The 26,651-nt window shown below is 37.6% G+C and overlaps 1 protein-coding gene across 1 annotated transcript in view; it reads left to right on the plus strand.

The window, feature by feature from the left end:
* Positions 1-26,651, plus strand: part of LOC150081240 (syntaxin-binding protein 5-like) — a 416,184-nt gene that overhangs the window by 127,341 nt on the left and 262,192 nt on the right. Inside the window, exons 5-8 of the mRNA XM_090379469.1 lie at positions 12,326-12,426; positions 14,853-14,987; positions 15,126-15,189; positions 25,449-25,532. Coding sequence (XP_090235595.1) covers positions 12,326-12,426; positions 14,853-14,987; positions 15,126-15,189; positions 25,449-25,532 — 384 coding nt within the window. The remainder of the gene's footprint in view (positions 1-12,325; positions 12,427-14,852; positions 14,988-15,125; positions 15,190-25,448; positions 25,533-26,651) is intronic.

A 26,651-nucleotide genomic window follows, 5' to 3' on the forward strand; every position in this document is an offset into this window, starting at 1 on the left:
TCGAGATAATGCACATTTTCTGTTAAGGTCCGCCACTGACTATGGCAGCACTAGTTTAGCAAAAAGCTGTGAATCCTTTGCTAAGGGTGGTTTTATTAAACATAAGATAATACATTTTTAATTTTTGGTTTCAACACCACAGGATTTTACAGATGTTACAAAAGGTGTTCAAAATGCTGTCCTTGCATCCGTACGCAGCTTTATAGTCTTCTCTGCATTGAGTTGTTTTTTTTTTTTTTTTTTTTTTATGAGAACCCCAAACACGAGAGGTATTATAACCTATAGTACTTAGTACCGTGCTTGGGTTGGAGGTTGAGAAGACGAAAGAAGATATTTGTTGACATTGGACTTGAACTTCTGTAGATTGTAATTTTCAGGAAATACGTATGAAGGAAGGTTGTTCCAGAAAACGGCAGTTGAATGAATAAATGAGGAAGATGAAAAGTTGGTTCTGTGGGTTTGAAGTTGGACAGTAAATGGATGTTGGCTGGTGGCGGCACGTGTTCGGACTGTTTTGAAAGAGAGAGCGGGAATTATAGAAGCCAATTCAGAAGAACAGTGCCCATGGAAGTATCTGTAGAAGAGGCATGCAGCAGAAACAGTGCGTCTATGAGACAGCGAGTGGAGAGACTCTGTTAGAGACGAATCATTAATTAACCTAACTGCCCTCTTCTGAATGGAATCAAGAAGCCTGAGAGAGGTTTTGGGGGCACCACCCCAGATGTGGGAACAATATTCCATGGCAGGGCGGATTTGCGATTTATACAGAGTGAGCAGCTGTTTGGGAGAAAAGTAACGCCGAGAGCGAAAGAGAAAACCAAGTTTTTTAGATGCAGAGGAAGCAATATTTGTAATGTGCTTGTGCCAAGAGAGATTAGAAGTCAGGGTAATCCCCAAAAGAGATATATCCTTTTGCCTAGAAATCGGAGTGTCACTAAAGATAAGCATAGGAGCAGAAGAATCCTTTTTGCGAGATATAAGACAAGATTGAGATTTAGAAGGGTTGAAATCAACTAAGTTGTCTTTGCCCCACTGGAGAATTACCTGAAGATCGGCATTTAAGGAATTGGCAGCAGATTTTCGAGAACTTGAAGCTGATTGAGCTGGACAAGGTTTCTCAAAATGGAAAGTTGAATGCAATGTGCTATCATCGGCAAAACTATGGATAGGATTTCCAGTCAATGGAAGAAGGTCATTGATATACAAGAGGAAAAGAGTGGGGGAAAGAACTGAACCTTGGGGGACACCGGCATTAGTGGAGAAGTTAGAAGACAGAGAGCCATCTACCATCACCCTCAGTGAGCGATCAGAGAGAAAACTGGATAACCAGTTACTAAAAACAGTTGGCAAACCATAAGATGGAAGCTTGTTTAGAAGACCTTTATGCCAAACACGATCAAAAGCCTTTGAGATGTCAAGAGCAACTACTTGTGTTTCACCGAACCTTTCCATTGAATTAATCCATAAATGGGTAACATAAGCCAGAATATCACCAGTGGATCGACACTGACGGAATCCATACTGGCGATCGTTGATCAGACAGAAGGTTTCTAGGTAGTTTAAGAGTTGGCGGTTAATTGATTTCTCCATTACTTTAGAAAGAGTAGAAGTAATTGCAATGGGACGATAATTGGATGGGAGGGATTTGTCACCCTTTTTAGGAACTGGCTGGATATGAGCAAATTTCCAAGCAGAAGGAAAAACACCTTTGGAATAAGAAAGTGAAAAAAGGCGGCAAAGAATAGGAGTAAGTTCAGGAGCACAGGTTTTGAGAACAAGTGGAGAAATACCATCAGGACCTGGAGCTTTCTTAGCATCAAGATTCATCAAAATCCTTCTGATATCCTTTTGACGGAAGACCACAGGAGGCATTGAATGGAGCGTGTTAGGAATGGTGGGAGGGGTTTTACCAAGATCATTAATACATGAGCTCAAAGAAAAATGGGATGCTAGCAGGTCAGCTTTATCCTTGGCTGAAGTGACAACAGAACCATCTGGTTTGGACAGAGGTGGGAGCAGAGATGGGCAAAAGTTGCGGCCAATAGCTTTGGCAAGAGACCAGAATGCTCGGCTACCATTAGGGCAAGAAGCAAGTTTTCTACTCTTAGCCTGTTCAAACTCTAGTTTGGACTGATTAATAACTGCTTTACAATTGTTGCGAGCTTTGGTGTAGGCAGAAAATGAAACTGAAGAATTAGAAACAAGCCAATTACGATATGCAACGTTCTTCTCTTGGACAGCCTTAGCACATTTATTGGAAAACCAAGGTTTAGATAAAGGACGAGATTTTAAAGTGGAGTGTGGGATAAAGGATTCCATTCCTGCAAGAATAATTTCACTGACACGATCTGAGCAAACGTTGACATCAGAAGTTTTGAAACAGTAATCAGACCAAGGAAAAGAAGAAAAGAAGTCTCGCAGGTCATCCCATTTTGCATTCTTGTAATGCCAAACAATACGAGGTTGGGAATAGCCATGAGATAAAGGTTCCATTGGAGAAGAGGCAATCACCAAGTTGTGATCTGAAGTGCCTAAAGGACCTCTCACTTCAACCGTGTACTTAGAAGGGTTGTTTGTGAGAAAAAGATCAAGCATATTGGCTGTATGATTAGGATTGTCCGGTATTCTTGTAGGTAAATGAACAATCTGTGCTAGGTCATTAGTAATTGCAAAAGCCTCAGCATCTCGACCTGCTGGGTCGGTGTGACTAGAAAACGGAAGCCAGCTGGAGTTGTGAACGTTAAAATCACCAAGGAAAATTACCTCACTGTTAGGAAAGTTGGACTGGAGAAAGTAAAGTTGCAAAGAGAGGAAGTCAAAGAGCTCCAAGTGATTAGTGGAGTTGGGAGAACGGTAGAGACAACAGATGAATTTTACACAATGAGGTAGAGAGATTTTAAGCCAGAGAAGATCAAAGAGAGGAGATTCCAAATTGCCAAGTCTCTGACAGGGAATATCAGAACGGACATATGCACAAGTACCACCTTTGAGGCGAAAGGAATCATACAGCAAATAATTTGGACATCTGAGATGAGCAGTAGTTGAATCAACTGATAACTGAGATTCAGTCAGAAAAAGGACATGGGGTTTGGAAGACTGCAAGTGGAAATGGACATCGTTGAGATTAGAATTGAGACCACGTATATTTGTGAAATGAATTAGGAAGTCCTTGGGAGGTTTAGATCTTTTCGCAGATAAGCTTGCTCTATTATTTTGACAATTCATGGTGTATTCAATAGTAAGAAAAAGTGGGTGGGACATGCTGTATGAAGTAATGAAATTTTTGGATATGGCGTACATGTGGTAAGAATATACCCAGATCCTTGACATAACGTGGCCTCGACAATGCTCCCCGCATACACACTACTCGGACTCCCTCCAGTCACTATCTGGCAGAGTAGAGGTAGCAAGATTATACACTAGCTGATCCGGAAGCTTCCTAGAGAGTTACCAATAGGTTCAGTCCGGTGTACTAACTAGCGGCTGGCCTGCGAACACCGTTTTAGAGCTGTACCCTCGAAATGTAAGGAATATTGGCTCTCGCCACGACATTCATCATAACCTCAAAAATCATCAATCATACTGCATGAAGGAAGAGATATGGAAGGGTTGGCCGGAACTTAGCTCTAGAGACTAAACATGGGTTCCACCACTTCAAGCCTCCAATAAGCAAAGTGGTGGTATTTCACCGGTTGATGAGAGTCATCTACCACCTAGTACTGCCTGGTAACATAGAGGGGTGGCATTCCTCCATGTGGTGTGGGCGCCACACCTCGACCCCTGCTTACGTTGGTTCACACCTGGGTGGTCACCCACCATGTACTTGTGCATGAAGGTTACACCCAGGATTACTAACAGTCCCACCATCGTGAAGGTGCAAGCAGAGAGGTGTGAATCCTCTCAGGTGTTCCTGGGCCATTTCTGATTTGCTGAAAGGCTCCTTCAACCCAACCCTGCAATTCCTCAACTGTGTTAATGTCAGAAGTGTACACCAAGGTTTTTGCATTACCCCAGATACAAAAATCCATAGGAATTAAGTCCTGTGATCTGGGAGGCTATATTACAGGCCCACATCTGCCTATTGACCATACCTTCTAGTTAGATGCTGAGTCGCAACTTGAGCAAAATGTGCCGGTGCACCATCATGCATAAACCACATGTTCTGGCATTGTTGAAGTGGAACATTATTATCATCAAGGAGTTCTGGAAGAACATTGTGCAGGAACTGAAATTACAGCTCTCCTGTTAGCCTGTTTGGCAGAAAGTGTGGTCCAATTAGACGGTCTCCTAGTAGTCCTGCCTAGACATTGTTTCTTGTTCAATGCCGATGTCATAACTAGTGAATTGCATTAGGATTTTCATTGGACCAAACGTGACAGTTATGAAAATTAAAATTACCATCACGAGTAAACCCAGCTTCATCAGTGAACAAAATGTTTAAAAATTGGGGGTTCAGGACACACTGTTGTTGCATCCACTGGCAGAAGTTCAATCTGGGAGGGTAATTGGCAATGTAAAATTTGCCACTCACTGCTATGACTCAGTACACGCTCTTGCAGAGCAACCCTCCTTGTTGAAATTCCTGGATTTTGTTCTATTCTTTCTAACACCCTTTCCTCAACATTGGGTGTTATGCTTCTGGGCCTACTTGCTCGTACTCCATGTGCAAAAAGCACCCATGGTCTCTAAGGCATTGATGTACCATGATGAATGTGTGCCTGTTGGGCAGCCTTTGGCGAGGAAATGCTTCTTGGTACAAACGTGCAGCCCCAAGTGCACTGCCATTGGCTTTACCATACATGAAGTGCATGTCCGCATACTCTTCATTGCTGTAAGCTCTTTCCCTGTTGACTATCCTTTGACAAGTACTAGTATGCCTGCTACGTCTCAGAGCATTGAGAGAAAGGAAGAGAATGAGCATAACCTAACCTAAACAAACAAGTCGGTTGTGGATCCCAACTCTCTACAGTTCACCTTGTCAGTGGTGAATCCCAACTATATATATATATATAGTTGGGATCCACCACTGACAAATATATATAAGCCAAATGCAAATTAATAATAACATAATTTATAATACACATTCCATTCATTCTATTATTATACTCTGGTGTTCAGAGAAAGTGTATCATCTATGAATTTCACATTTCTAATCCTTTTTTTGCAATGGTATGTCACATTAATGACTAGCATCACAAATAGAAATATAATTCAGAAGTTTTTTAGCCATATTTAGCCACTTTATTGGCCAACTGTTACATCAAATTATTTTCTATAAATAGCTTATAGACCTAATCAGGATCATTAGTTTATTCTGAATTGAGACAGCGAGATTTGGAAGTTAATTAATACTTAAGTGTCTATAGATTTACTGTTCGTAACTTCCGCCATTGTTATACGATACGTTATATCACGAACTAGATAGCGTTAGTATAGTATAGTTTATAATATATTGTCAATTAATCAGTAAAATCTATTAATTTTGTTAAACTTTCTTGTCAATTAAATTGTACTTTTAACTAAATACATATAATGACTTAGATTACAAACGTAACATAATTAATACATAACTTGATACGGAAGTTATATAAACGAACACGTAGATAATACTCGATACTGAAAAATATATATAGCATTATAACTGTGTTGGGATACAAGTTTAGGGTTATAATTTTGTACTGAAATTGAGATCTTATTGAAATTAAATTGAATCATGACTCAGACCAGAGCAGCAAAGCAAAAGGCTCAAGCTAATGGGAGTGCTGTGGCTCAGAGGAGAACTCAGGGGGACAGTTGCCCTCTGAATCACAGCCTTTTAAAATGCACTGCTTACATGATGTTGTGGACCAATCGGGTACGGGACATGATATTGCCATGGGGGATGTCTTTGTGTGTGTGCGCGATGCAAGGAATGTAACGAAATCAGGCGACAACTCAGCGTTGTTATGGGCCTATATGAGAGCTTGAAGGACAGAGTGGATGCCCTCGAAGAATCTAAAATGAGGGCTCCATCAAGCTCTCAGCTGCCCACATCAATGCCAGAGCTTGCACTTGGTCATCACGCAACACAGCGGGAACCCCCAAGGTAGAATGCACTGGGCCCACAGGAACTAGTAGTTGTTGGTGACTACTAGCTTGGGGGGATACAAGGACTAATAGATTAATGGTAGCCACTGGCAGAGGTGAAAGTGATTCTTGCACTGCTTCTATTGGAATGAGCAGAAGCCTGGAAAACAACATGCAGGATATTTCAGACTGCTGGGAGTCATTGCATTACAAGTAAACACATGGGTTGTGTTAGGGTAGCTAAGAATAGGAACAGATGCATGTATACTTGCGTGTACACCAATGCAAGGAGTTTGGTAAATAAATTTGATGAATTTGAGGTATTGCTCAAAGATTCAAAGGCAGATATTGTTCGGATATCAGAGACGTGGTATCACACAGATATAAGGAATGCAGAACTGGAATTTGGGGAGAACAGCATCTACAGAAAGGATAGACAGGATAGGAAGGGAGGAGGGGTTGTACTATTAGTTAAGAAACACATAAAATCCAACGAAGTGAAGCCAGTCGACATCGCTGGACAGTGCAGTGTCGAATCAGTTTGGTTTTGCATTAGCATTGGGAGATCAAAATTGATAGTAGGAGTGTGCTATAGGCCTAATGACTTTGATGAGTATAATAAGAAACTGTACAGGGAAATAGAGTGGGCCAGTAAATCAGAGAGTCTTATAATGGGGATTTTAATTTCCCAGATATTGACTGGAATTTGTGGGTTGGTCACTCACACACTAGCAAGGCTTTTGTGGATTTATTGGATGATTGTTTTCTACATCAGCATGTTCGGGAGGCAACTAGAGGAAGTAATACTCTGGATTTCATTATCAGTAGTGATTCTTCATGCATTAGGAATCCGCAGATAAAGGAACCACTAGGTGGCAGTGATCACATTGTGCTGAAGTGGGATTTACTCAAAGAGGTAACTACCATCAGGGGTAAAGGGAAGGGTTATTGCTTTTGTAAAGGCGACTATGATGGTCTGAGACAGTACTTAAATTCTATACAGTGGGACCAACTGATGATGTTACCAACAGCAAATTCAAAATGGGAAGTATTCAAAGAACTTATTTTGGAAACTACTAGGCTTTACATACCAACTAAGAAATATTGTTCAAGTTTTAGGCATAAAAGGATGTCAGATGAACCAATGAGACATATGGCAGAGAAGAAAAATGCATGTTATACATATAAATTAATACGTAACACAGAAGCCTGTAAAAGATATAAGTTGATCTGTAACCAAGTTACAAAGGAGGTTAGGCAGGCAAAGGCAGATTACGAGAAATCTTTGACAAAGGTTGCAAAGAAAAAAAACAGCAAAGAGTTCTTTATTTATGTAAACTCTAGAAGGAAGGGGATGAATCAGATTGGTCCACTTGGTATCGATGGTTCTACTGTTGATGATCCTGCTAAGGTAGCTAACAAACTAAATAAATATTTTGCATCGATATTCACACATGAGGAGTTATTCAGCAAGGGGAATGCCAGAGGTGTATTCAACTCTGGCAGTAAGTTAGTTAATCTTGTAATAACTGAGAGTACAGTGGAGGAGAAATTGTTGAAGATAAACACAAGATAGGCACCTGGGGTGGATGGGATCTATCCAGTTATATTAAAGGAGACAGCAAAGGAAGTAAGCAAACCCTTAGCCATAATTATGAGAGCTTCCTTGGATTCAGGGGAGGTACCCATTGACTGGAGATGTGAAAATGCGACTGCAATTCACAAAGGAGCATCAAAGGGCAACACAACTAATTATAGACCTATTAGTTTAACTTCTGTTCGAGGAAAATTAATGGAGGCACTAGTTAAAGAAGCACTGCAGGATCTTCTGGACAAGACTTCAGTTATAGCTCGGACACAGCATGGTTTTGTTAAGGGGAAGTCTTGCCTGACCAATTTGATTGGATACTATGATGCAGTCACAAAAGAACTGGATGCTGGGAATAACTTTGATATTATATACTTGGATCCTAGAAAAGCTTTTGATACTGTTGCACATGGAAGACTGCTGCACAAATTAAAGCAGTGTGGCACTGGAGGCAAATTGCTGCTATGGATAAAGGGGTGATTGAGGAGGAGAAGACAGAGAGTGGTAATCAATGGACACTGCTCCACTAATTTTATTAGTGAAGTCCCTCGGGGTTCAGTGTTGGGTCCATTATTGTTTTCTGTAAATAATATTGATGATGGTATATCAAGCTTAATGTCCAAGTTTGCAGATGATACAAAGATTGGCAGGGTTGTTAAGGACACTAATGATGCTGTGCTGCTGCGACAGGATCTGGAAAGGTTGAGCGGATGGGCTGAGAGGTGGCAAATGATGTTTAACATTGACAAATGTAAAGTGCTACACATGGGAAACAGCAACCCCAGAGCAACGTATCAACTTTGTGGTACTAAACTGACAGTGGTAGAGAATGAAAATGACCTGGGGGTAATTGTGCAGGCAGATATGAAGTTTTCTGAGCAGTGCAGATGGTCTGCAAGAGTAGCTCATGGTGTCTCGTCAATGATACCAGGGTCCTGAGCTGGATATTGTCATTTTTCTCTTTCTTGGTGATTCCCTTCTATTCTCTCTCTCTCTCTCTCTCTCTCTCTCTCTCTCTCTCTCTCTCTCTCTCTCTCTCTCGGGGTAACTGGGGAATTTTTTTTTTTTTTGGCTGGTGCAGCATAAGCCTCAGGCTTCCTTGCACTATATAGCTAATAATAATAATAATATACAGGAATTTTTCTAGCAGGGATAAGGAGGTGATTATTCCCTTGTATAATGCAATGGTCAAGCCACACCTTGAGTACTGTATACAGGTCTGGAGGCCTCATTTCAAGAAGGATGTGGAGCTGCTGGAACGAGTACAGAGAAGGGCAACAAGATTAGTGAATGGAACAAAGGGGTGCTCTTACGAAGAAAGGCTTACGTTTTGCAAATTACAGTGTCTGGAGACTAGGCACCGGCTAGGTGATCTGATAGTGTATAAAGAATTGAATGGCTTGAGCATTTATCAATGCTGATGGCATTCTTCCTCTTGCTCAGAATAATCACCTAATAGGGCATGAATTCAAATTGAGGAAAGATAGATGTAGGATAGATGTGCAGAAATTTGCCTTTAGCCAGTGGGTAGTTGGTTGGTGGAACAGAATTCCATCCGTTGTTGTGGAAGTTCATAACCTAAATAAATTTAAGGCTCAGCTGGACAGTTATTTCGAATGAATGGAGGGGTGAAGTGGAATTTTTTTTTTTCTGGCTGATGCTGCATAAGCTTGCTTTCTTGCATCATATGCCTCTGCTAATGCTTGTAAACAAAAGATATTTATTAATAGTTAAGGTTTGGTTTTCTTTTTTAGGAGCATTAAACTAACACCATGTTGCTCCGGGGATATGCGGTGGTCATTCCCTGACCTTTCCATATTTAGTGGTCATGGGCTCGAACCCCGGTCTAATCAAGAAGTGTGTGCTACGCACTGCTGCTCCTGCCCACCTGGCTACGGAGGCACCTGTTTAATAGTTAAGACAAAGCTAAGTTATATTTGACAGGTGCTCTCAAAATATTCCAAAATGAGCATTTGCAACCTTTATACAACAGTTTTGGTAAACATGACAGTTATGGCTGAAATGTTATCAAAAGCCCACAATTTGCTTCAGTTTATCATTTGAAATGGAAAACAAAATGAAAAGTTCAACAGGTGCAAACTAATATTCATTTGAACCACCTCTGGCCCTGATGACAGCAGCACACCGTCGAGGCATTGAAAAGATCAATTTCTGAAGATAATCAACTGATAGTTTGTGGTTCCAAACACGAATTATGGCTTCCTGAAGTTCATGAAGGGTCTTTGGTTTCTTTCTGGCAACTGCAGATTCCACATGGTTCCAACAGTTCTCTATAGGATTCAGGTCCAAGCTGTTTTCTGGCCAGCTAAGAGTTGTAATGGACAGTTCTTCCAAACATTTTATCACCTGTAACAAATGTAAACAAATTACTGTCAAAACTGAATAGCAGAAATGAAGTAACTACAGAAGTGCTACTTACACTTTTTGCCTGATGACAAGGAGCAGAGTTGTCCTGAAAGATGCAGTTACTTGGCAAGTTGAAATGGTCTCTAATGGTTGGCAGCAATTTGCCTTCCAACATAGGCAGGTATCCATTGGCATTTACGGAACGTTTTGTAAACTGCAGGTGAGCTATTCCACGATACGAAATGCACCCCCATATCATTTGGCTGGTAGGCAATTTCACTGTAAACACCATACAGTCTGGATGGTATTCTTCACCACATCTACAGCAAATCGTTTGTCTCCCATCAGAGCGATGCAGGTTGAATTTCTTCTCATCTGAGAAAATAACTGACTTCCACTGCTCGTGGGTCCATTTGACCTGCTCCTTACACCAAATTAATCGGGCCTTTTTCATTTTTTGTGTGAGGAGGGGCTTCTTCTTAGGATAGCAGGTTACAAGTCCATTTTTAAAGGGACATCTTCTGACTGTTACTGCACTTGATACCACTCCTGTATGTTCTTCCCATTCTCTTTTCAGCTCAGACGAAGAAGCTTTATGGTGTTTAAGGTATAAGTGCTTCAAAATGAGGTCCTGTTTTGGTGTAGAGACTTGTTTGCATCCGGTTTCTTTTTTCCTATCAGCAGAACCAGATTTCTTGAGTTTAGAAATAAATCTACTCACTGTAAACTGATTACAAGACACTCTATATGCAATATGATGGGAAGAACATCCTTCCTTACGTAAAGCAACAATAGCACTCTTTCTTCGTGGTGTCAACTGCACGTAACTTAGCATCCTAAGCAAGGAATAACTGCAACTCTTGCAGGGGTGTGCTTATATCGATGTAAGTAACAGCTTATGCAATATTACATCATCACTTATGTGTGTCAATCATATCTGATGCAATCAGTAAGAAAATATTGCCATATACTTACGTTATTTGGATGAAAATTACAATTTTAAGGAGGATTCAGGGTAGGCGCATGCCCCTACCCTGAATACTCCTTAAAATTGTAATTTTCAACTACTACAACAGGACTGCAAGATAGTTTAACAAAGCAAACTTGGAGATATTTGATACCCCTGGACACTTCAAGAGGCAACTGAAGTCTCTAACCTAGTCTTCCTTTGTATTCCTAGTCTCTGCTTTGGAGCAGTGTAACTTTATTTTTGTTGCTGCAAACTAAGGAACGTTTGTTTGCTGTTTTGTAGCTGTTTAAATAAATCATGTTGGGCCAATCTGATTAGTTATTATGAGGTTGTTACAAAAGAAGTGTGCAAAGAATTTAATTTAGTTTGATGTTAGCATTAGCATTAGCAGAGGCATATGATGCAAGAAAGCAAGCTTTTGCAACATCAGTGTGTTAGTCAGTTTGTTATGGCATGTGTGTTAGTCAGTTTGCTATGGAGGTGTTATCATTCAAAAGTGTAAGAAACATTTTGGCAATTTGTTTATGGCATTATTATATTTCAGTACTGTGTGACTTAAAGTACTTTTTTTCATCCATAGGAAAAAGAAAGCAACTTATTACTGAAATATCTTGTGTAATGGTGACTACTATGTATTCAGAGTAATTTATACAGTAAGGAAAGATGTTTAACTCTGAATAACAACACTATTTTAAAAATATATTTTAATTAATGCTAGCATAATAAAAAGGGCATACATAAACTTAATAAATAAATAAATAAAATATCTGTTTAATATGGCTGCCATTTTGGTTTTTACAAAATTGGGCTGCTTTTGATATTCTCTTTTGATATTCTCTCTTATAAGTTAAAAATCAGCAGATGTGTTTGAGATATAAGGTCTGCCAAGTTTTGGGAGATTGTGCACCATTTCCATTTCATCAAACTTTTCATGATTTGCTTTATGGTCTTTATTGTGTGTGTTTTATGTCCAAAAAACTTCTTGAATTGGCATACAGCTTCTGCAGCATTTTTGTATTTTGCATGCCTCTTTGTGATATCCATCCTCTCCTTCATTGTAAGGTTCATAGTACTTTCTTATGTTCAATTTATTCTGAAACAATAAAAACAAAAATATAAGTTATTTTTCAAATAACTTAAACATATTTACATCAGCAGTTAATCAAAACAGTTTCCTAACTTATGCACTACCCTGTATGTAATTTAAACCAGACTTTAAAACTATTTTCCAGTCTTTTTTCCTGCTATGTTTTTCTAATTAGTCTAAGTTTATATACAGTTTTGCCCTCTTTTTTTGTACTCTAAGATTGAAGTAAATGATTAATCTTTTTTAGGGATTGATGATTACTGTTTGTGGAGATGACTGTCTACATTTATGGGATCTGAAACCACAAATGCCAACAATTGTTAACAGCCTAAAATTCCAGAGAGAAAGGTCAGTAAGTTACCCCTCTGAGTATGAGTTAGGGGATGCATTGCAATTTCGGAAGAAATTTTTAAAAATGGAAAACGTTGTGTAGGATATTCTATTTCAAGACCATTAATTCATTTTGTGGGAAAATGCAGGTTGCAGTAATTTTTTTATATTTAAAATACATGTGAAAAAGCTATGACATAGGTGGTAATTTATAATTGTATATACACTATATAACTAAAAGCTTTCAGAGACCCCTCCATGAATATTGTGTACTATTCTAGAAGTCTCTCTTACATGTGTATCTCAGATATACCATTATAAATCTTATGGGACTGCCTGTGCAGAAGCAGTATGTTTGAACAAAGCATAGTTCATGGATCAAAAGTTAATCTTTAGCATTAGTAGAGGCATATGATGCAAGAAAGCAAGCTTATGCAGCATCAGCCAAAAAAAAAAAAAAAAAAACCCCACTCCCATTATTTCACCCCTCCGTTTGTTCGAAATACCTGTCCAGCTGAGCCTTAAATTTATTTAGGCTATCAACTTCCACAACAAGGGATGGAAGTCTGTTCCACCAACCAACTACCCGCTGGCTAAAGGCAAATTTCCGCACATCTATCCTACATCTGTCTTTCCTCAATTTGAATTTATGCCTTCTCAGGCGATTATTCTGAGCAAGAGGAATAATCCCATTGGCATTGAGCATGCTCAAACCATTCAATGCTTTATACACCTCTAGGCACTGGTGAGAAGATCTGATAGTCTCCAAACACTGTAATTTGCAAAACTTAAGTCTTTCTTTGTAAGAGCAACCCTTTGTTCCATTCACTAATTTTGTTTCCCTTCTCTGTACTCGTTCTAGCAGCTCTACATCCTTCTTGAAATGAGGCCTCAAGACCAGTATACAGTACTCAAGGTGTGGCCTGACCATTGCCTTATACAAGGGACTAATCACATTCTTATCCCTGCTAGAAAAATTCCTGTATATCATTGACAAGACACCATGAGCTACTCTTGCAGCCCGTCTGCACTGCTCAGAGAACTTCATATCTGCCTGCCCAATTACCCCCAGGTCCTTTTCATTCTCTACCACTGTCGGTGTAGTACCACACAGTTGATACTTTGCTCTGGGGTTACTGTTTCCCCATATGTATTACTTTGCATTTGTCAATGTTAAACTTCATTTGCCACCTCTCAGCCCATCTGCTCAACCTTTCCAGATCCTGTTGCAGCAGCATAGCATCAGTAGTGTCCTTAAGAACCCTGCCAATCTTTGTATCATCTGCAAACTTGGACATTAAGCTTGATATACCATCATCAGTATCATTTATAAATACAGAAAACAATAATGGACCCAACACTGAACCCTGAGGGGCTCCACTAATAACATTAGTTCGTGATGAGCAGTGTCCATTGATTACCACTCTGTCTTCTCCCCCTCAACCATCCCTTTATCCATAGCAGCAATTTGCATCCAATGCCACACTGCTCCAATTTGTGCAGCAGTCTTCCATGTGCAACAGTATGAAAAGCCTTTCTAAGATCCAACTATATAATATCAAAGTTATTTCCTGCATTCAGTTCTTTTGTGACTGCATCATAGTATCCAATCAAATTGGTCAGGCGAGACTTTCCCTTAACAAAAGTATGCTGTGTCCAAGCTATAACTGAAGTCTTGTCTAGATGATCCTGCAGTGCTTCTTTAACCAGTGCCTCCATTAATTTTCCTGGAACAGAAGTTAAACTCGCAGGTCTATAATTACTTGTGTCAGTCTTTGATCCTCCTTTGTGAATTGGTGTCACATTTGCTTTGCACATCTCCAGTCTATGGGTACCTCCCCTGAGTCCAAGGAAGCTCTCATAATTATGGCTAAGGGTTTGCTTACTTCCTTTGCTGCCTCTTTTAATATAACTGGATAGATCCCATCCACCCTAGGTGCCTTTCTTGTGTTTATCTTCAACAATTTCTCCTCCACTTTACTCTCAGTTATTACAAGATTATCTAGCTTACTGGCAGAGTTGAATATACTTCTGGCATTCCCCTTGCTGAATAACTCCTCATGTGTGAATGTCGATGCAAAATTAGGTAGATGTTGGCACATTTATGTATAAATGCAAAGGTTTTTTCCTTCTTTTAGTTTAAAAAATTGCCATTACATTTAGGCTATCTTTGAAATGTGGCCATAATACATTAATGAATAAATAAGCCTTTCTTTCATTTTTACAGCTGCATAAGTGTTTACTGTATGCATAGATTTTTTTCATTTATTTAAGGATTGTAGAGTGTACATCAGTTTCAATGTTTTTTACACACACACACACACCCCAATTTTGTTTTAAGGTAAAGCATATGTGCTAGTATTTTATGTTTAAAAAAGTAGTGTAAAGTAAAATGCTTTATATTAAAGAAACTTTTTTTAAAATTTTGTTTTATTTTTTTTTAGGATCCGTTGCTGTCATTTGCCGTTTCAGAGCAAATGGTTATATATAGGCACTGAAAAAGGCAACATACACATTGTAAATGTGGAAAATTTTATTCTTTCTGGATATGTTATCCACTGGAATAAAGCAATAGAAATGTATGTATACTTTGTGTATAAAGTATTTTTATAATGTGCCATTCAAATATGGCATATAAATATTTTAATTCTGTTGTTTGTGCAACTCAGTTTTGTTGCAAATTGAAATTCATTTTTAATTTTTTGTTACTTTTAAAGATCATGTAGGACTCATCCAGGTCCAGTTATCCATCTTAGCGAAAACCCCATAGATGCCAACAAGGTAAATAGCTTTTATGTCTGTTCACAGATTTTGTTTTCTTTTGACTAATTTATATTAGCATTTGCATTAGTAGAGGCATATGATACAAGAAAGCAAGCTTAAAAAAACACCACCTTCCCATTTCACCTATCCATTTACTCCAAAAGTTTATCTAGTTAAGCTTGAATTTATTTAAGCTGTCAACTGTCACAAAAGATGGAAGTTTGTTCCAGCAATCAACTATGCACTGGCCAAAGGCAAATTTCCTCACACCTATTCTACAGATGTCTTTCCTCAATTTGAATTTATATCCCCTCAAGTGTGTAATCTGAGCAAGAGGAAGAATCCCATCAGCATTGCCTCACTCAAACCGAATTTGTAAAGTAGTCTACCAATCAGATCACCTTGCAGGTGCCTAGTCACTAGACTATGCAATTTTCAGAACTGAAGCCTTTCTTGGTAAGAGCAATCCTTTGTTCCACTCTCCAATCTTGTTTCCCTTCTTTGTGCTTATTCCAGCAGCTCTACATCCTTCCTAAAATTAGACCTCCTGATGTGTATGCAGTACTCAAGGTGTGGCCTGACCATTACCTTATACAAAGGGATAATCATCTCCTTATCCCTGCTAGAAAAATTCCTGTATATTATTGACAAGATCCCATTGAGCTACTCTTGCAGCCTGTTTGCACAGTCAGAAAACTTCATAACCGACTGCATAATTATTCCCATATCTTTTTCATTCTCCACTACCCTGAGTGTAGTACTAAACAGTTGGTATGTTACTCTGTTGTTACTGCTACCCATATGCAGTACTTTCCATTTTGTCAATGTTAAACTTCAGTTGCCACCTCTCAGCCCATCATCTCAACTTTTCTAGATCCTGTTGCTGTAGCATACTGTTATTATTGTAATTAACAACCCTACCAATCTTCATATAGTCTGCAAATTTGGACATTAAACCTGCTATATCTTCATCAATATCATTGATAAATACAGAAAATAACAATGGGTACAATGTTGAACCCTGGGGGACTCCACTAATAACATTAGTCCATGAAGAGCAGTCCATTCCTACTCCCACTCAAACGTCCTTTTATCCATAGTAGCAACTTACCCTTAATGCCATACTGCTCCAATTTGTAAAGTAGGATACCATGTGCAACAGTATCAAATGCTTTCCTGAAATCCAAGTATAGGTTATCAAAATTATTTTTTACATCCAGTTCATTTGTGATCACCTCATAGTATCCAATCAGATTGGTCAGACAAGGCTTCCCTTTAACAAACCCATGCTGTGTCTGAACTATAATTGCAGTCTTGTCTAGATGGTCCTGGAGTCCTTCTTGAACCAGCAACTAACCAGCTTTCTAGCATTATATGCCTCTACTAATGCCAATGCTAACCCCTAACAGAAGTTAAACTAGCAGGTCTATAATTACTCTTGTTGCCCTTTGATCCCCCTTTGTGAATTAAGGATACATTTTCACATCTCCAGTCCATGGGAAACTCCTCTAAGTCCAAGGATGCTCTCATAATTATGGCTAATGGTTTGCTTACTTCCATTGCAGTCTCCTTTAATATAACTGGATAGATCCTATCCATCCCAATTGCCTTTCTTATGTTTAACTTTAATGGTTTCGCCTCCACTTTCCTTTCAGTTATTACAAAATCATTTAGCTCCCTGTTAGTTTGATAAGCTTCTAGCCTCCACTTCCCTACAGAATTCCTTGTGGGTGAATGTAAATGTAAAATACTCATTCAGTTTGTCAGCTACCTGAGTAGAATCATCGACAGTCGAACAATTGATATCAAGTGGGCCAATCTGATTCATCCCCTTTCTTCTAGAGTTTATGTAAGTAATGAAGTCTTTGCTGTTTTTATTGCATTTTTTGTCAAATATTTCTCGTAATCTGCCTTTGCTTACCTAACCTACTTTGTGATTTGATTACAGATTAGCTTATATCTACCACAGGCATTTGTTTCCTGATAATTTATATACATTTTTCTTCTCTACCAGAAGTCTCATTAGTTCATCTTACATCCATTTAGGTCTTAACCTTGAACAGTATTTCTTAGTTGGTATGAAAAGCCTAGTAGCTTTCGAGATTAATTCCTTGAATGCTTTCCACTTAGAATTTGCTATTGGTAACATCATCAGGTGGTCCCACTGTATAAAGTTTTAAACACAGTCTGAGACCACTGTAGTTGCCCTTATGAAAGCAAAAACTCTTCCCTTTACACATGATGGTAGTTACATTTTGAGTAAATCCTACATCAGTACACTGTGACGAATGCTGCCTCGTGGCTGCTTTATGTTTTATGTTTATTCACCACTGATTATTTGAAGCTGATGATACATGTTATACTTCAGTGGGTCTGATTTGTCAGATATTTTCTTTATGTGTGATTCAGTGGTGGCTTATCTTATTGGATCATGCTGCAGAAGGCAGTTATATTTTATAAACACTTCTGTTCATTATAAGTGTTTCTCAATCAAACTCTATCAGACAATGACCATGTGTCAGATGTTTTTAAATTTTTACAAGTTATTAATTTTTATGAATATATATAATATTAAGCATTTATTTTTGGTGTGCGTATACTGCCTTTTATTGTTTTATATTTGTATATAACTTTTGATGTGGTATCCTTGAATCAGATTGGTCTAGTTGATATCGATGGTTCAACTGTTGATGATCCTGCTTGGGTAGCTAACAAACTAAATGAATATTTTGCATCGACATTCACACATGAGGAGTTATTCAGCGAGGGGAATGCCAGAGGTGTATTGAACTCTGGCAGTAAGCTAGATAATCTTGTAATAACTGAGAGTAAAGTGGAGGAGAAGTTGTTGAAGTTATATTAAAGGAGGTGGCAAAGGAAGTAAGTAAACTCTTAGCCATAATTATGAGAGCTTCCTTGGACTCAGGGGAGGTACCCATAAACTGGAGATGTGAAAATGTGACCCCAATTCACAAAGGAGGATAAAAGGCTGACACAAGTAATTATAGACCTGTGAGTTTAACTTCTGTTCCAGGAAAATTAATGGAGGCACTGGTTAAAGAAGCACTGCAGGATCATCTAGACAAGACTTCAGTTATAGCTCGGACACAGCATGGTTTTGTTAAGGGGAAGTCTTGCGTGACCAATTTGATTGGATACTATGATGCAGTCACAAAAGAACTGGATGCAGGGAATAACTTTGATATTATAGACTTGTATCTTAGAAAGGCTTTTGATACTGTTGCACATGGAAGACTGCTGCACAAATTGGAGCAGTGTGGCATTGGAAGCAAATTGCTGCTGTGGATAAAGGGGTGGTTGAGGGGGAGAAGACAGAGTGGTAATCAATGGACACTGCTCATCGTGGACTAATGTTATTAGTGGATCTCTGAGTTCAGTGTTGGGTCCATTATTGTTTTCTTTATTTATAAATAATATTGATGATGGTATATCAAGCTTAATGTCCAAGTTTGCAGACGATACAAAGGTTGGCAGGGTCGTTAAGGACATTACTGACGCTATGCTGCTGCAACAGGATCTGGAAAGGTTGAGCAGATGGGCTGAGAGGTGGCAAATGAAGTTTAACATTGTTGACAAATGTAAAGTACTACATATGGGAAACAGCAACCCCAGAGCAACGTATCAACTCTGTGGTACTACACTGACAGTGGTAGAGAATGAAAAAGAACTGGGGGTAATTGTGCAGGCAGATATGAAGTTCTGTGTGCAGTGCAGATGGGCTGCAAGAGTAGCTCATGGTGTATTGTCAATGATATATAGGAATTTTTCTAGCAGGGATAAGGAGGTGATTATTCCCTTGTATAATGCAATGGTCAAGCCACACCTTGAGTACTGTATACAGGTCTGGAGGCCTCATTTCAAGAAGGATGTAGAGCTGCTAGAACGAGTACAGAGAAGGGAAACAAAATTAGTGAATGGAACAAAGGGTTGCTCTTACAAAGAAAGACTTAAGTTTTGCAAATTACAGTGTTTGGAGACTATCAGATCTTCTCACCGGTGCCTAGAGGTGTATAAAGCATTGAATGATTTGAGCATGCTCAATGCCAATGGGATTATTTCTCTTGCTCAGAATAATCACCTGAGAGGGCATAAATTCAAATTGAGGAAAGAGAGATGTAGGATAGATGTGCAGAAATTTGCCTTTAGCCAGCGTGTAGTTGGTTGGTGGAACAGACTTCCATCCCTTGTTGTGGAAGTTGATAGCCGTAATAAATTTAAGGCTCAGCTGGACAGGTATTTTGAACAAACGGAGGGGTGAAATAATGGGAGTGGGTTTTTTTTTGGCTGATGCTGCATAAGCTTGCTTTCTTGCATCATATGCCTTTGCTAATTCTAATGCTTTTACCCTCTTGTACTTTTTTTATGGTGTTCTCATGCACACCTTAGTTCCCAGGGGCTCACATCTGGTGAGTATGGGCTTGGCACACCCAGGGTCCTGAGGTGGATATCATCATTCTTCTCTTTCTTGGTGATTCCCTTCTACTTCTGTCTCTCTCTCTCTCTCAGGGTAATTCAGAAATTTTTTTTTGGCTGGTGCAGCTTAAGCCTCAGGCTTCCTTGTACCATATGGCTAATGATGATAATAATAATAATAGGCATTTAATATTATTAGGGATATCTTAACTGTTTGAGAACAGATCAGGGTGAAAACTGCAAATGATAAAGAATTTTTCATTTGCAACATTTGAAACAACATTCTACCACATATATTTGGGACAATCAAACTACATAAAATAAATCTCTCATTACGGCCCATAATTTCATACAAGAAATCAGCTTTTGCTTACTTATCAACTTTTCTTGTAAAAAATAATATCACCATTAATGAGATTCTCAGAATTTGGAATACACAATACTAATCAGGCATACGAGAAAATTATCTCCACTAATATATCAGACGGAGATACACTAGCATCCTACGATGTTGTATCACTTTATACTAACATAAACGTAGATTACACACTACGAAAATTGTGGGAGTTATTGACAATAGACTCGACACCAAAAGATTGCATGTCCCTAAACATCAGCAGTATCCTAGAATTAACTAGCCTTTTAGTTAGGGCAAAACATTTTCGGTTTGGGAATGAAATATATGAACATGTATAAGACCTTCCAATGGGTTTGGACATTTCGGCCCCAATTTCAGAAATTTATCTTGCCACCATTGAAAACCAAATACTTAAACCATTTCCTTCTAAGATTAAAGGCGCCTCCGTAGCCAGGTGGGAAGGAGCAGCAGTGCGTAGCACACGCTTCTTGATTAGACCGGGGTTCGAGCCCGTCACCACCAAATACGGAGGATGCGGAAAGGTCAGGGAATGACCACCGCATATCCCGGAGCAATATGGCCTTAGTTGCTAATGCTCCTAAAAACCAAAATAACTAACTAACTAACTAAGATTAAATTATTCATGCTATATGCAGATGACTTATTAATTATAAGCAATAAAACCCATCACTGAACTCCTTCAAAAATTTAATTCCATCCACAACAGACTAAAATATACTTTGGAACTAGAAGAAGATAATAGTATTAATTTTTTAAATCTGACCATATATAAATCTGATAACAAACTCAAAACGCAAAAATACAGGAAAATTCCTAAATTTTCATTCCCACCACCCCTACAACACAAAAAAATCAATATTATACAACCAAATCTACAATGCGATTAAATACAATCATTCACAGGAAGATTTTACTACAGAACTACTATACCTAAAAAAAAAAAAAAAAAAAAACCTTTATAGCTAGAAAATACCCCAAACAGTTAATTCAAGAAACCATATTAGGTGTAAAAGAAAAAATTAATAATCCTCGCATTGATAACATTAGTACTGATTATACACAAAATACAATAGTCACACTTCCGTATCATAGCCAACTTGCACCTCAGTTCCGGAAAATTTTTAGAGGGACAAACATTACACTGATTTTTTTCATCATATTATAATAAACTAAGTACTTTTTTTCAACAAATACAGAGAAACATAAAAATACAATATTCAAGACATAAACAATACAGTATAATATACCTTATAAAATGCCAATCTGAATGTAATGCATGCTACACAGGTAGCACCACCACAAAATATGGAACTTCCGGAACAGCCAACACGAGTGCATACTATCATTATAATAGTTTCAAATCAGACCAACCAGGAACTGAACTCAGTCAGCATATACACTCTTTTAATCATGATCCATTAATAGATAATGCAATTACACTAATTAAACTTAAATTGAATTATAAATATTCCAGTACAAAACCCTGGCTATAGAATGGGTCTGCCAAAATAGAGCATACAAAATTTTAAACACTAAATTACCCATGAATCTATCACCAATATGGCAGCTCACACGAATCAAATTTCCATGTGTTTAACATAATGCATCCTGGGTACTGCGATACTAAAAATCAACACTCACAACTCATGTCATTCACCAACTGATGATGACGACATTGAAAGCTTTTCGTTCAGCTCTTGGTTTTTCAGCACGCGAATCTCCTTCATATAATTTTATAAATGACAACCAGGAAAAAGTGGTGCACTTCTTCCTAGAGACATGTTTTTAAATTAATTAATCTATTAAAAATTACTTTCCTTTATGTAAATTTAACCCTAACCAATACAGATCTAGGGGTGAGTACTTAGATAATAAGCTTTGCTAAGAATCTTAAAGAATTTAATAAGATGTAAATGTTGATAGTCAGATTTAGGTGCAAACAGTTTAGCAAATTTATCAAAAAAGTTTGTGGAAACATACACTCTGATGTGTGTTTCCACAAATACAACATAAACTTGTTTAATTCATGTTTTCTTGCAATAAGTTATATTACAATTTGAGCATCATGTCCATAGTGACAGAAACACAATATTACCATGGAATTGTGCTGCTCAGTACACATGTAACCTCTGAAATCCTGGATAGATTAAAATAAAATTTGGTACCCACATAGATTATGGTGAAAACTATCTATTGGTACCAGCTGCTCATCTGTAGGATCCGATGATCCAAAGTGATTACTGATTTTTTTTTTTTTTTTTTTTTTCAGAGTACAAAATGCACTATTATTATTATCATTAGCTATATGATGCAGGGAAGCCAGAGGCTTTTGCTGCACCCACAAAACAAACAAAAAAAAAAAAAAAAATTAAATAAATAATCTGAGTTACCCAGAGAGGCAAAAGTCAGAAGTAGAAGGGAATCATCAAGAAAGAGAAGAATGATGATATCCAGCTCAGGACCATGGTTGTGCCAAGCCCATACTCACCAGATGTGAGCCACTTGGGTTGTTATGTTGAAAACTCCCCAGACATCAATCCCATCGAGCATCAGTGGATTGTGTTGGAACAGCAAATCTGATATGTGGCATCTCAACCATGAACCTTACGGGAGTTCAAGGATCTGCTGGTTACGTGTTGGTGCCAGCTACCACAAGACGCATTTAGAAATCTTAAAGCATCCGTGCCTCACCGCTATGAGCTGTTTTGGTTGCACGTGGAGGACCAACATCATATTAGTTAGGTTGTCATAATGTTCTTGCTCATCGGTGTAGTGCCTAATGGGAAATTCGGCCCTGGATGCAGGGTTTTTAGAATGAATACAGAGAAGGGCAACAAAATTGGTGAGTGAAACAAAGGGCCCTTCCTACGAAGAAAGGCTTAATTTCCGCAAATTGCAGCTTCTAGAGACTAGGTACCTGTGAGGTGATCTGATTGAGGTGTATAAGGCCTTGAATGGATTGAGCAGGCTCAATGTTGATGAGATTCTTCCTATTGCTCAGATTACAAACCTGAGGGGGGCATAAACTGAAACTGAGGAAAGACTGTTGTGAAATAGATGTGTGGAAATTTACTTTTAGCCAGCGAGTAGTTGATTGCTGGAACAAACTTCCATCTGTCGTTGTGGAAGTTGCTAGCTTAAATAATTTCAAGGAAGTAGTGGACAAACTTTTGGATTGAATGGATGGGTGAAATGCGGAGGGTGTTTTTTTTTTGGCTGATGCTGTATAAGCTTGCCTTCTTGCATCATATGCCCCTATTAATGCTAAAAGAGAATCATAACAAATTACTGTAGCTAAATATGTATGTCCAAAATATATTTTACAGCATCATTTAAAAAAAAAAAGAAATAAAAAGGATTTTTATTTCTTTAGTCCTCCCATTATTGATATTTACCATTCTTATTTTCCAAATACTGTATACATTTGTTAATCTAGCTAACTGCAGTGTCCACTTCATGAACGGAATTATTAACTGTAGGATCACACTTCATTTTGAGACATAAATACCATAATGGAGTTTGCTCAAATGCCAAATTAAAAATTCCATAAAAATACTCAATAAGCAAATATCTCATTATTTCAATTTTTAAATAAACAGTTAATTCCAGTTTTGTAGTAATAGATATGAAAAGCTGTATGTCATTTTGGAGCTGATGCTGCAGGTGATACAAAAAACTAAAAGAATCATAGCAATTTTTTAGCTATTGTTAAACTTATTGCAAAATATGATTCAGGTTTAGATGAACATTTCAAACATGCTGTTAAAATCCAAATCAAAACAGAGATGAGGAAGAGTATATTTGGTAACATTCTTATTGAACAGTACGTAGGATAAAATTATATACGTTGAATAGGTAAAACATTTAAAATTTTTCAATGGAGGCTCAAGATATACGAGGTCAGTTAAAAAGTTATTAATTTGGTAATAAAGAAACATTGCCCAATTTTTTTTTTTTTTTATCAATCTAAATTTTTTATCTGGTGAGTGTGCACTTGGCGCACCCAGGGTCCTGAGCTGGATGTCGTTATTCTTCTTTCTTGGTGATAACCTTCTACTTTTGACTCTCTCTCTCTCTCTCTCTCTGTGTCAGGGTAACTCAAGAATTTTTTTTTTTTTTTTTTTGGCTGGTGCAGCATAAGCCTCAGGCTTCCTCGTGCCATGTGGCTATTAATAATAATAATAACTACACTGGATCTTAGCCAAAAAGCCGAGAAGCAGAACAGTTACTCACATGACTATATATTTGGATCCCTGTATATGAAATATATATAAATATAGAATTAATGTTTGAATTTTTAGCCATTGTATGTTATGAGTACATTAACATATTTAGCTACACTTAAATATTTACAATTATTTGCACTTGCAACCCATGTTTGGTGACCCTTTTAACTCCTTGTCTATTTGTGAATGCATTTTGTGTTTTCATTTTCTCTGCTCTGATTTACTGCTAAATCATTAATGCATGCTATTATTCAGTTGTTGACTTTGACACTGGCACTTGTAATGTTTTTTGTACTCTGTGCTTATCCTGTTAGCAGTTGTGAAAAATGGAGTTAAGGGGCCTCGTTTGTTTATGTTGAGACTTTGATGGCTCGCTAGGTCAGGGGGCCCTGTTGCGACACATTTAATGCACCCCCATTTGCACCTGTACAGTGCAGGACTTTATGGGTATTTATAAATAAAAATTTCTCTTGTCCTTCAGCACTATAAGGAGAGTAAAACTAAAATATTCATAATGGGAGCAGTTTTTTCTATATTAAAAAAAAAATATATATATATTAGCTCCATAACTCCTATGTAGTTGCATTGCCTGATTTCTACCTCAAAATGTCACATTTAAATCTTATTCTCCAGCCTGAAAAATACTAAACCAACGAAGATAGCCTGAAGCTGTCCTCATTGGCTTAGTATATGTAATTATATAGTAGAAACAAACTATATTGCATAGAAACAAGAAAGATTAATTACACTGTCAGCAGTGATAGTTTAAAAAAAGGTATTTACTTGATATAAGTTTTAATAAATTTTATTCTTATATTGTAATATAAATTTTAAATTTAAAAACTGAATACTGAAGAAAAGTTATTGTATTTTTAAAATTTTCAGTTTTAGACAACTATGTGCACAGGATACATTATAATTATTTAACTTTTTATTTTGTGGCTATCATCAGGTAAAAAAATTCTACTCACAGAACTTATTCCAGTCCTGTTAGAAAATCTAAGAATTGTTTATGTGAAATCAGTTGGTTATTATTACTGTTTAAGCAGTGTTTAGGTCTTGAGTGCCTTGTTTTTTGTATTATACGAATCTCTATAAAATTGTTGTTTAAATGATAATAGCTATATTGAGAGGAGGTGTGAAAAATAAATTTTTCCCATATTTTGATTAATATTTGCTTTTACTTTAAAAAAAATCTAACATTTTATTTGATTTATAATATTAAAATTTTATTTCAGTTGTTGATGGGTTATAGTACTGGCCTAATAGTACTTTGGGATATGAGAAATCGAGCAGCAGATATTCGCTGTATTTCATCTGAGGTGAGCTTATTAATATTATATAATAGCCTGGAAATAGTTGCACTTCTAGCAGAGGTTTGTAATCATTATCATAAATTGCAGTGTGTGTGTGTGTGTGTGTGTGTGTGCACCCAGAAAAAAAGTATTTATGGCATATAGTACGTTGAATACATGTATCTTTCTACACTTTTCACACCTTTTAATTAATATTTGCTTTTACTTAAAAAAAAAAAAAAAAAAAAACACCATTTTATTTGAATTATAAGATTAAAATTTTATTTCAGTTGTTGATTACAGCTTGTATTTGCCTATAGCAATATTGTACCACAAATACTAATTTGACCAAAAGACACTTGTGCCAATGAACACCAAAAACAACCTCACAGTCTCTACAAGTAATTATTCAATTAGAATTCAAAGGTGGTTAGGCAACCTAAGGTCTATTATGAAAAGCCTCTGGCAAAGAATGTAAAGAAAAGCAGCAAAGACTTCTTTACTTATATAAACAATAGAAGGAAGAGTGTTGAATCACATGTGAATGGTTTAACTGTTGATGATTCTGCTTGGATTGCTGACAAACTGAATACATATTTTGCATCTGTATTTGCATGAGGAGGTTTTTATTGGTGGGGATGCCAGAAGTATATCAAATTTTAACAAGAAATTAAATGATTTTGTGATAATTGAGAGGAAAGTGCTCGGGGCTACTCTTCAGATTGGGCTAACATTAGAAGTTGGGTTCCCAAGAATCAATTCTAGGACCATTGTTGTTTCTGAATTTTTTTTAAATGATATAGACAAAGCAATAGAGGGAATGATGTCAAAATTGTGATAGTTATGAATGTTCATTGCCCCTTCAGAGGGATGGGCTTCGAGGGGGGTTAGGGGTTAGAAACGTGGAAGCTATGTTTTAATGCAACAAATGCAAGGTCTTTAGTTAATAGCAACCTCAAAATAACTCACTTACTTGGAGGGAGTGAGTTAAAATATGCAAGAATAAAGGGATTTTGGAGTTATGATATAGTCAGATCAGATATGAAGTTCTCCAAGCAATGTAGACAAGCAGCAAGGTATTCTATCCCATGGTATCCTCTCAATTCAATTATTTGTCAAACGTATCTGCAGTTGGGAATACTGTGT

The sequence above is a fragment of the Mastigoproctus giganteus genome, chromosome 8 (genome assembly GCF_048544385.1).
Source record: "Mastigoproctus giganteus isolate SK-2022 chromosome 8, ASM4854438v1, whole genome shotgun sequence".
NCBI classification, from domain to species: domain Eukaryota; kingdom Metazoa; phylum Arthropoda; class Arachnida; order Uropygi; family Thelyphonidae; genus Mastigoproctus; species Mastigoproctus giganteus.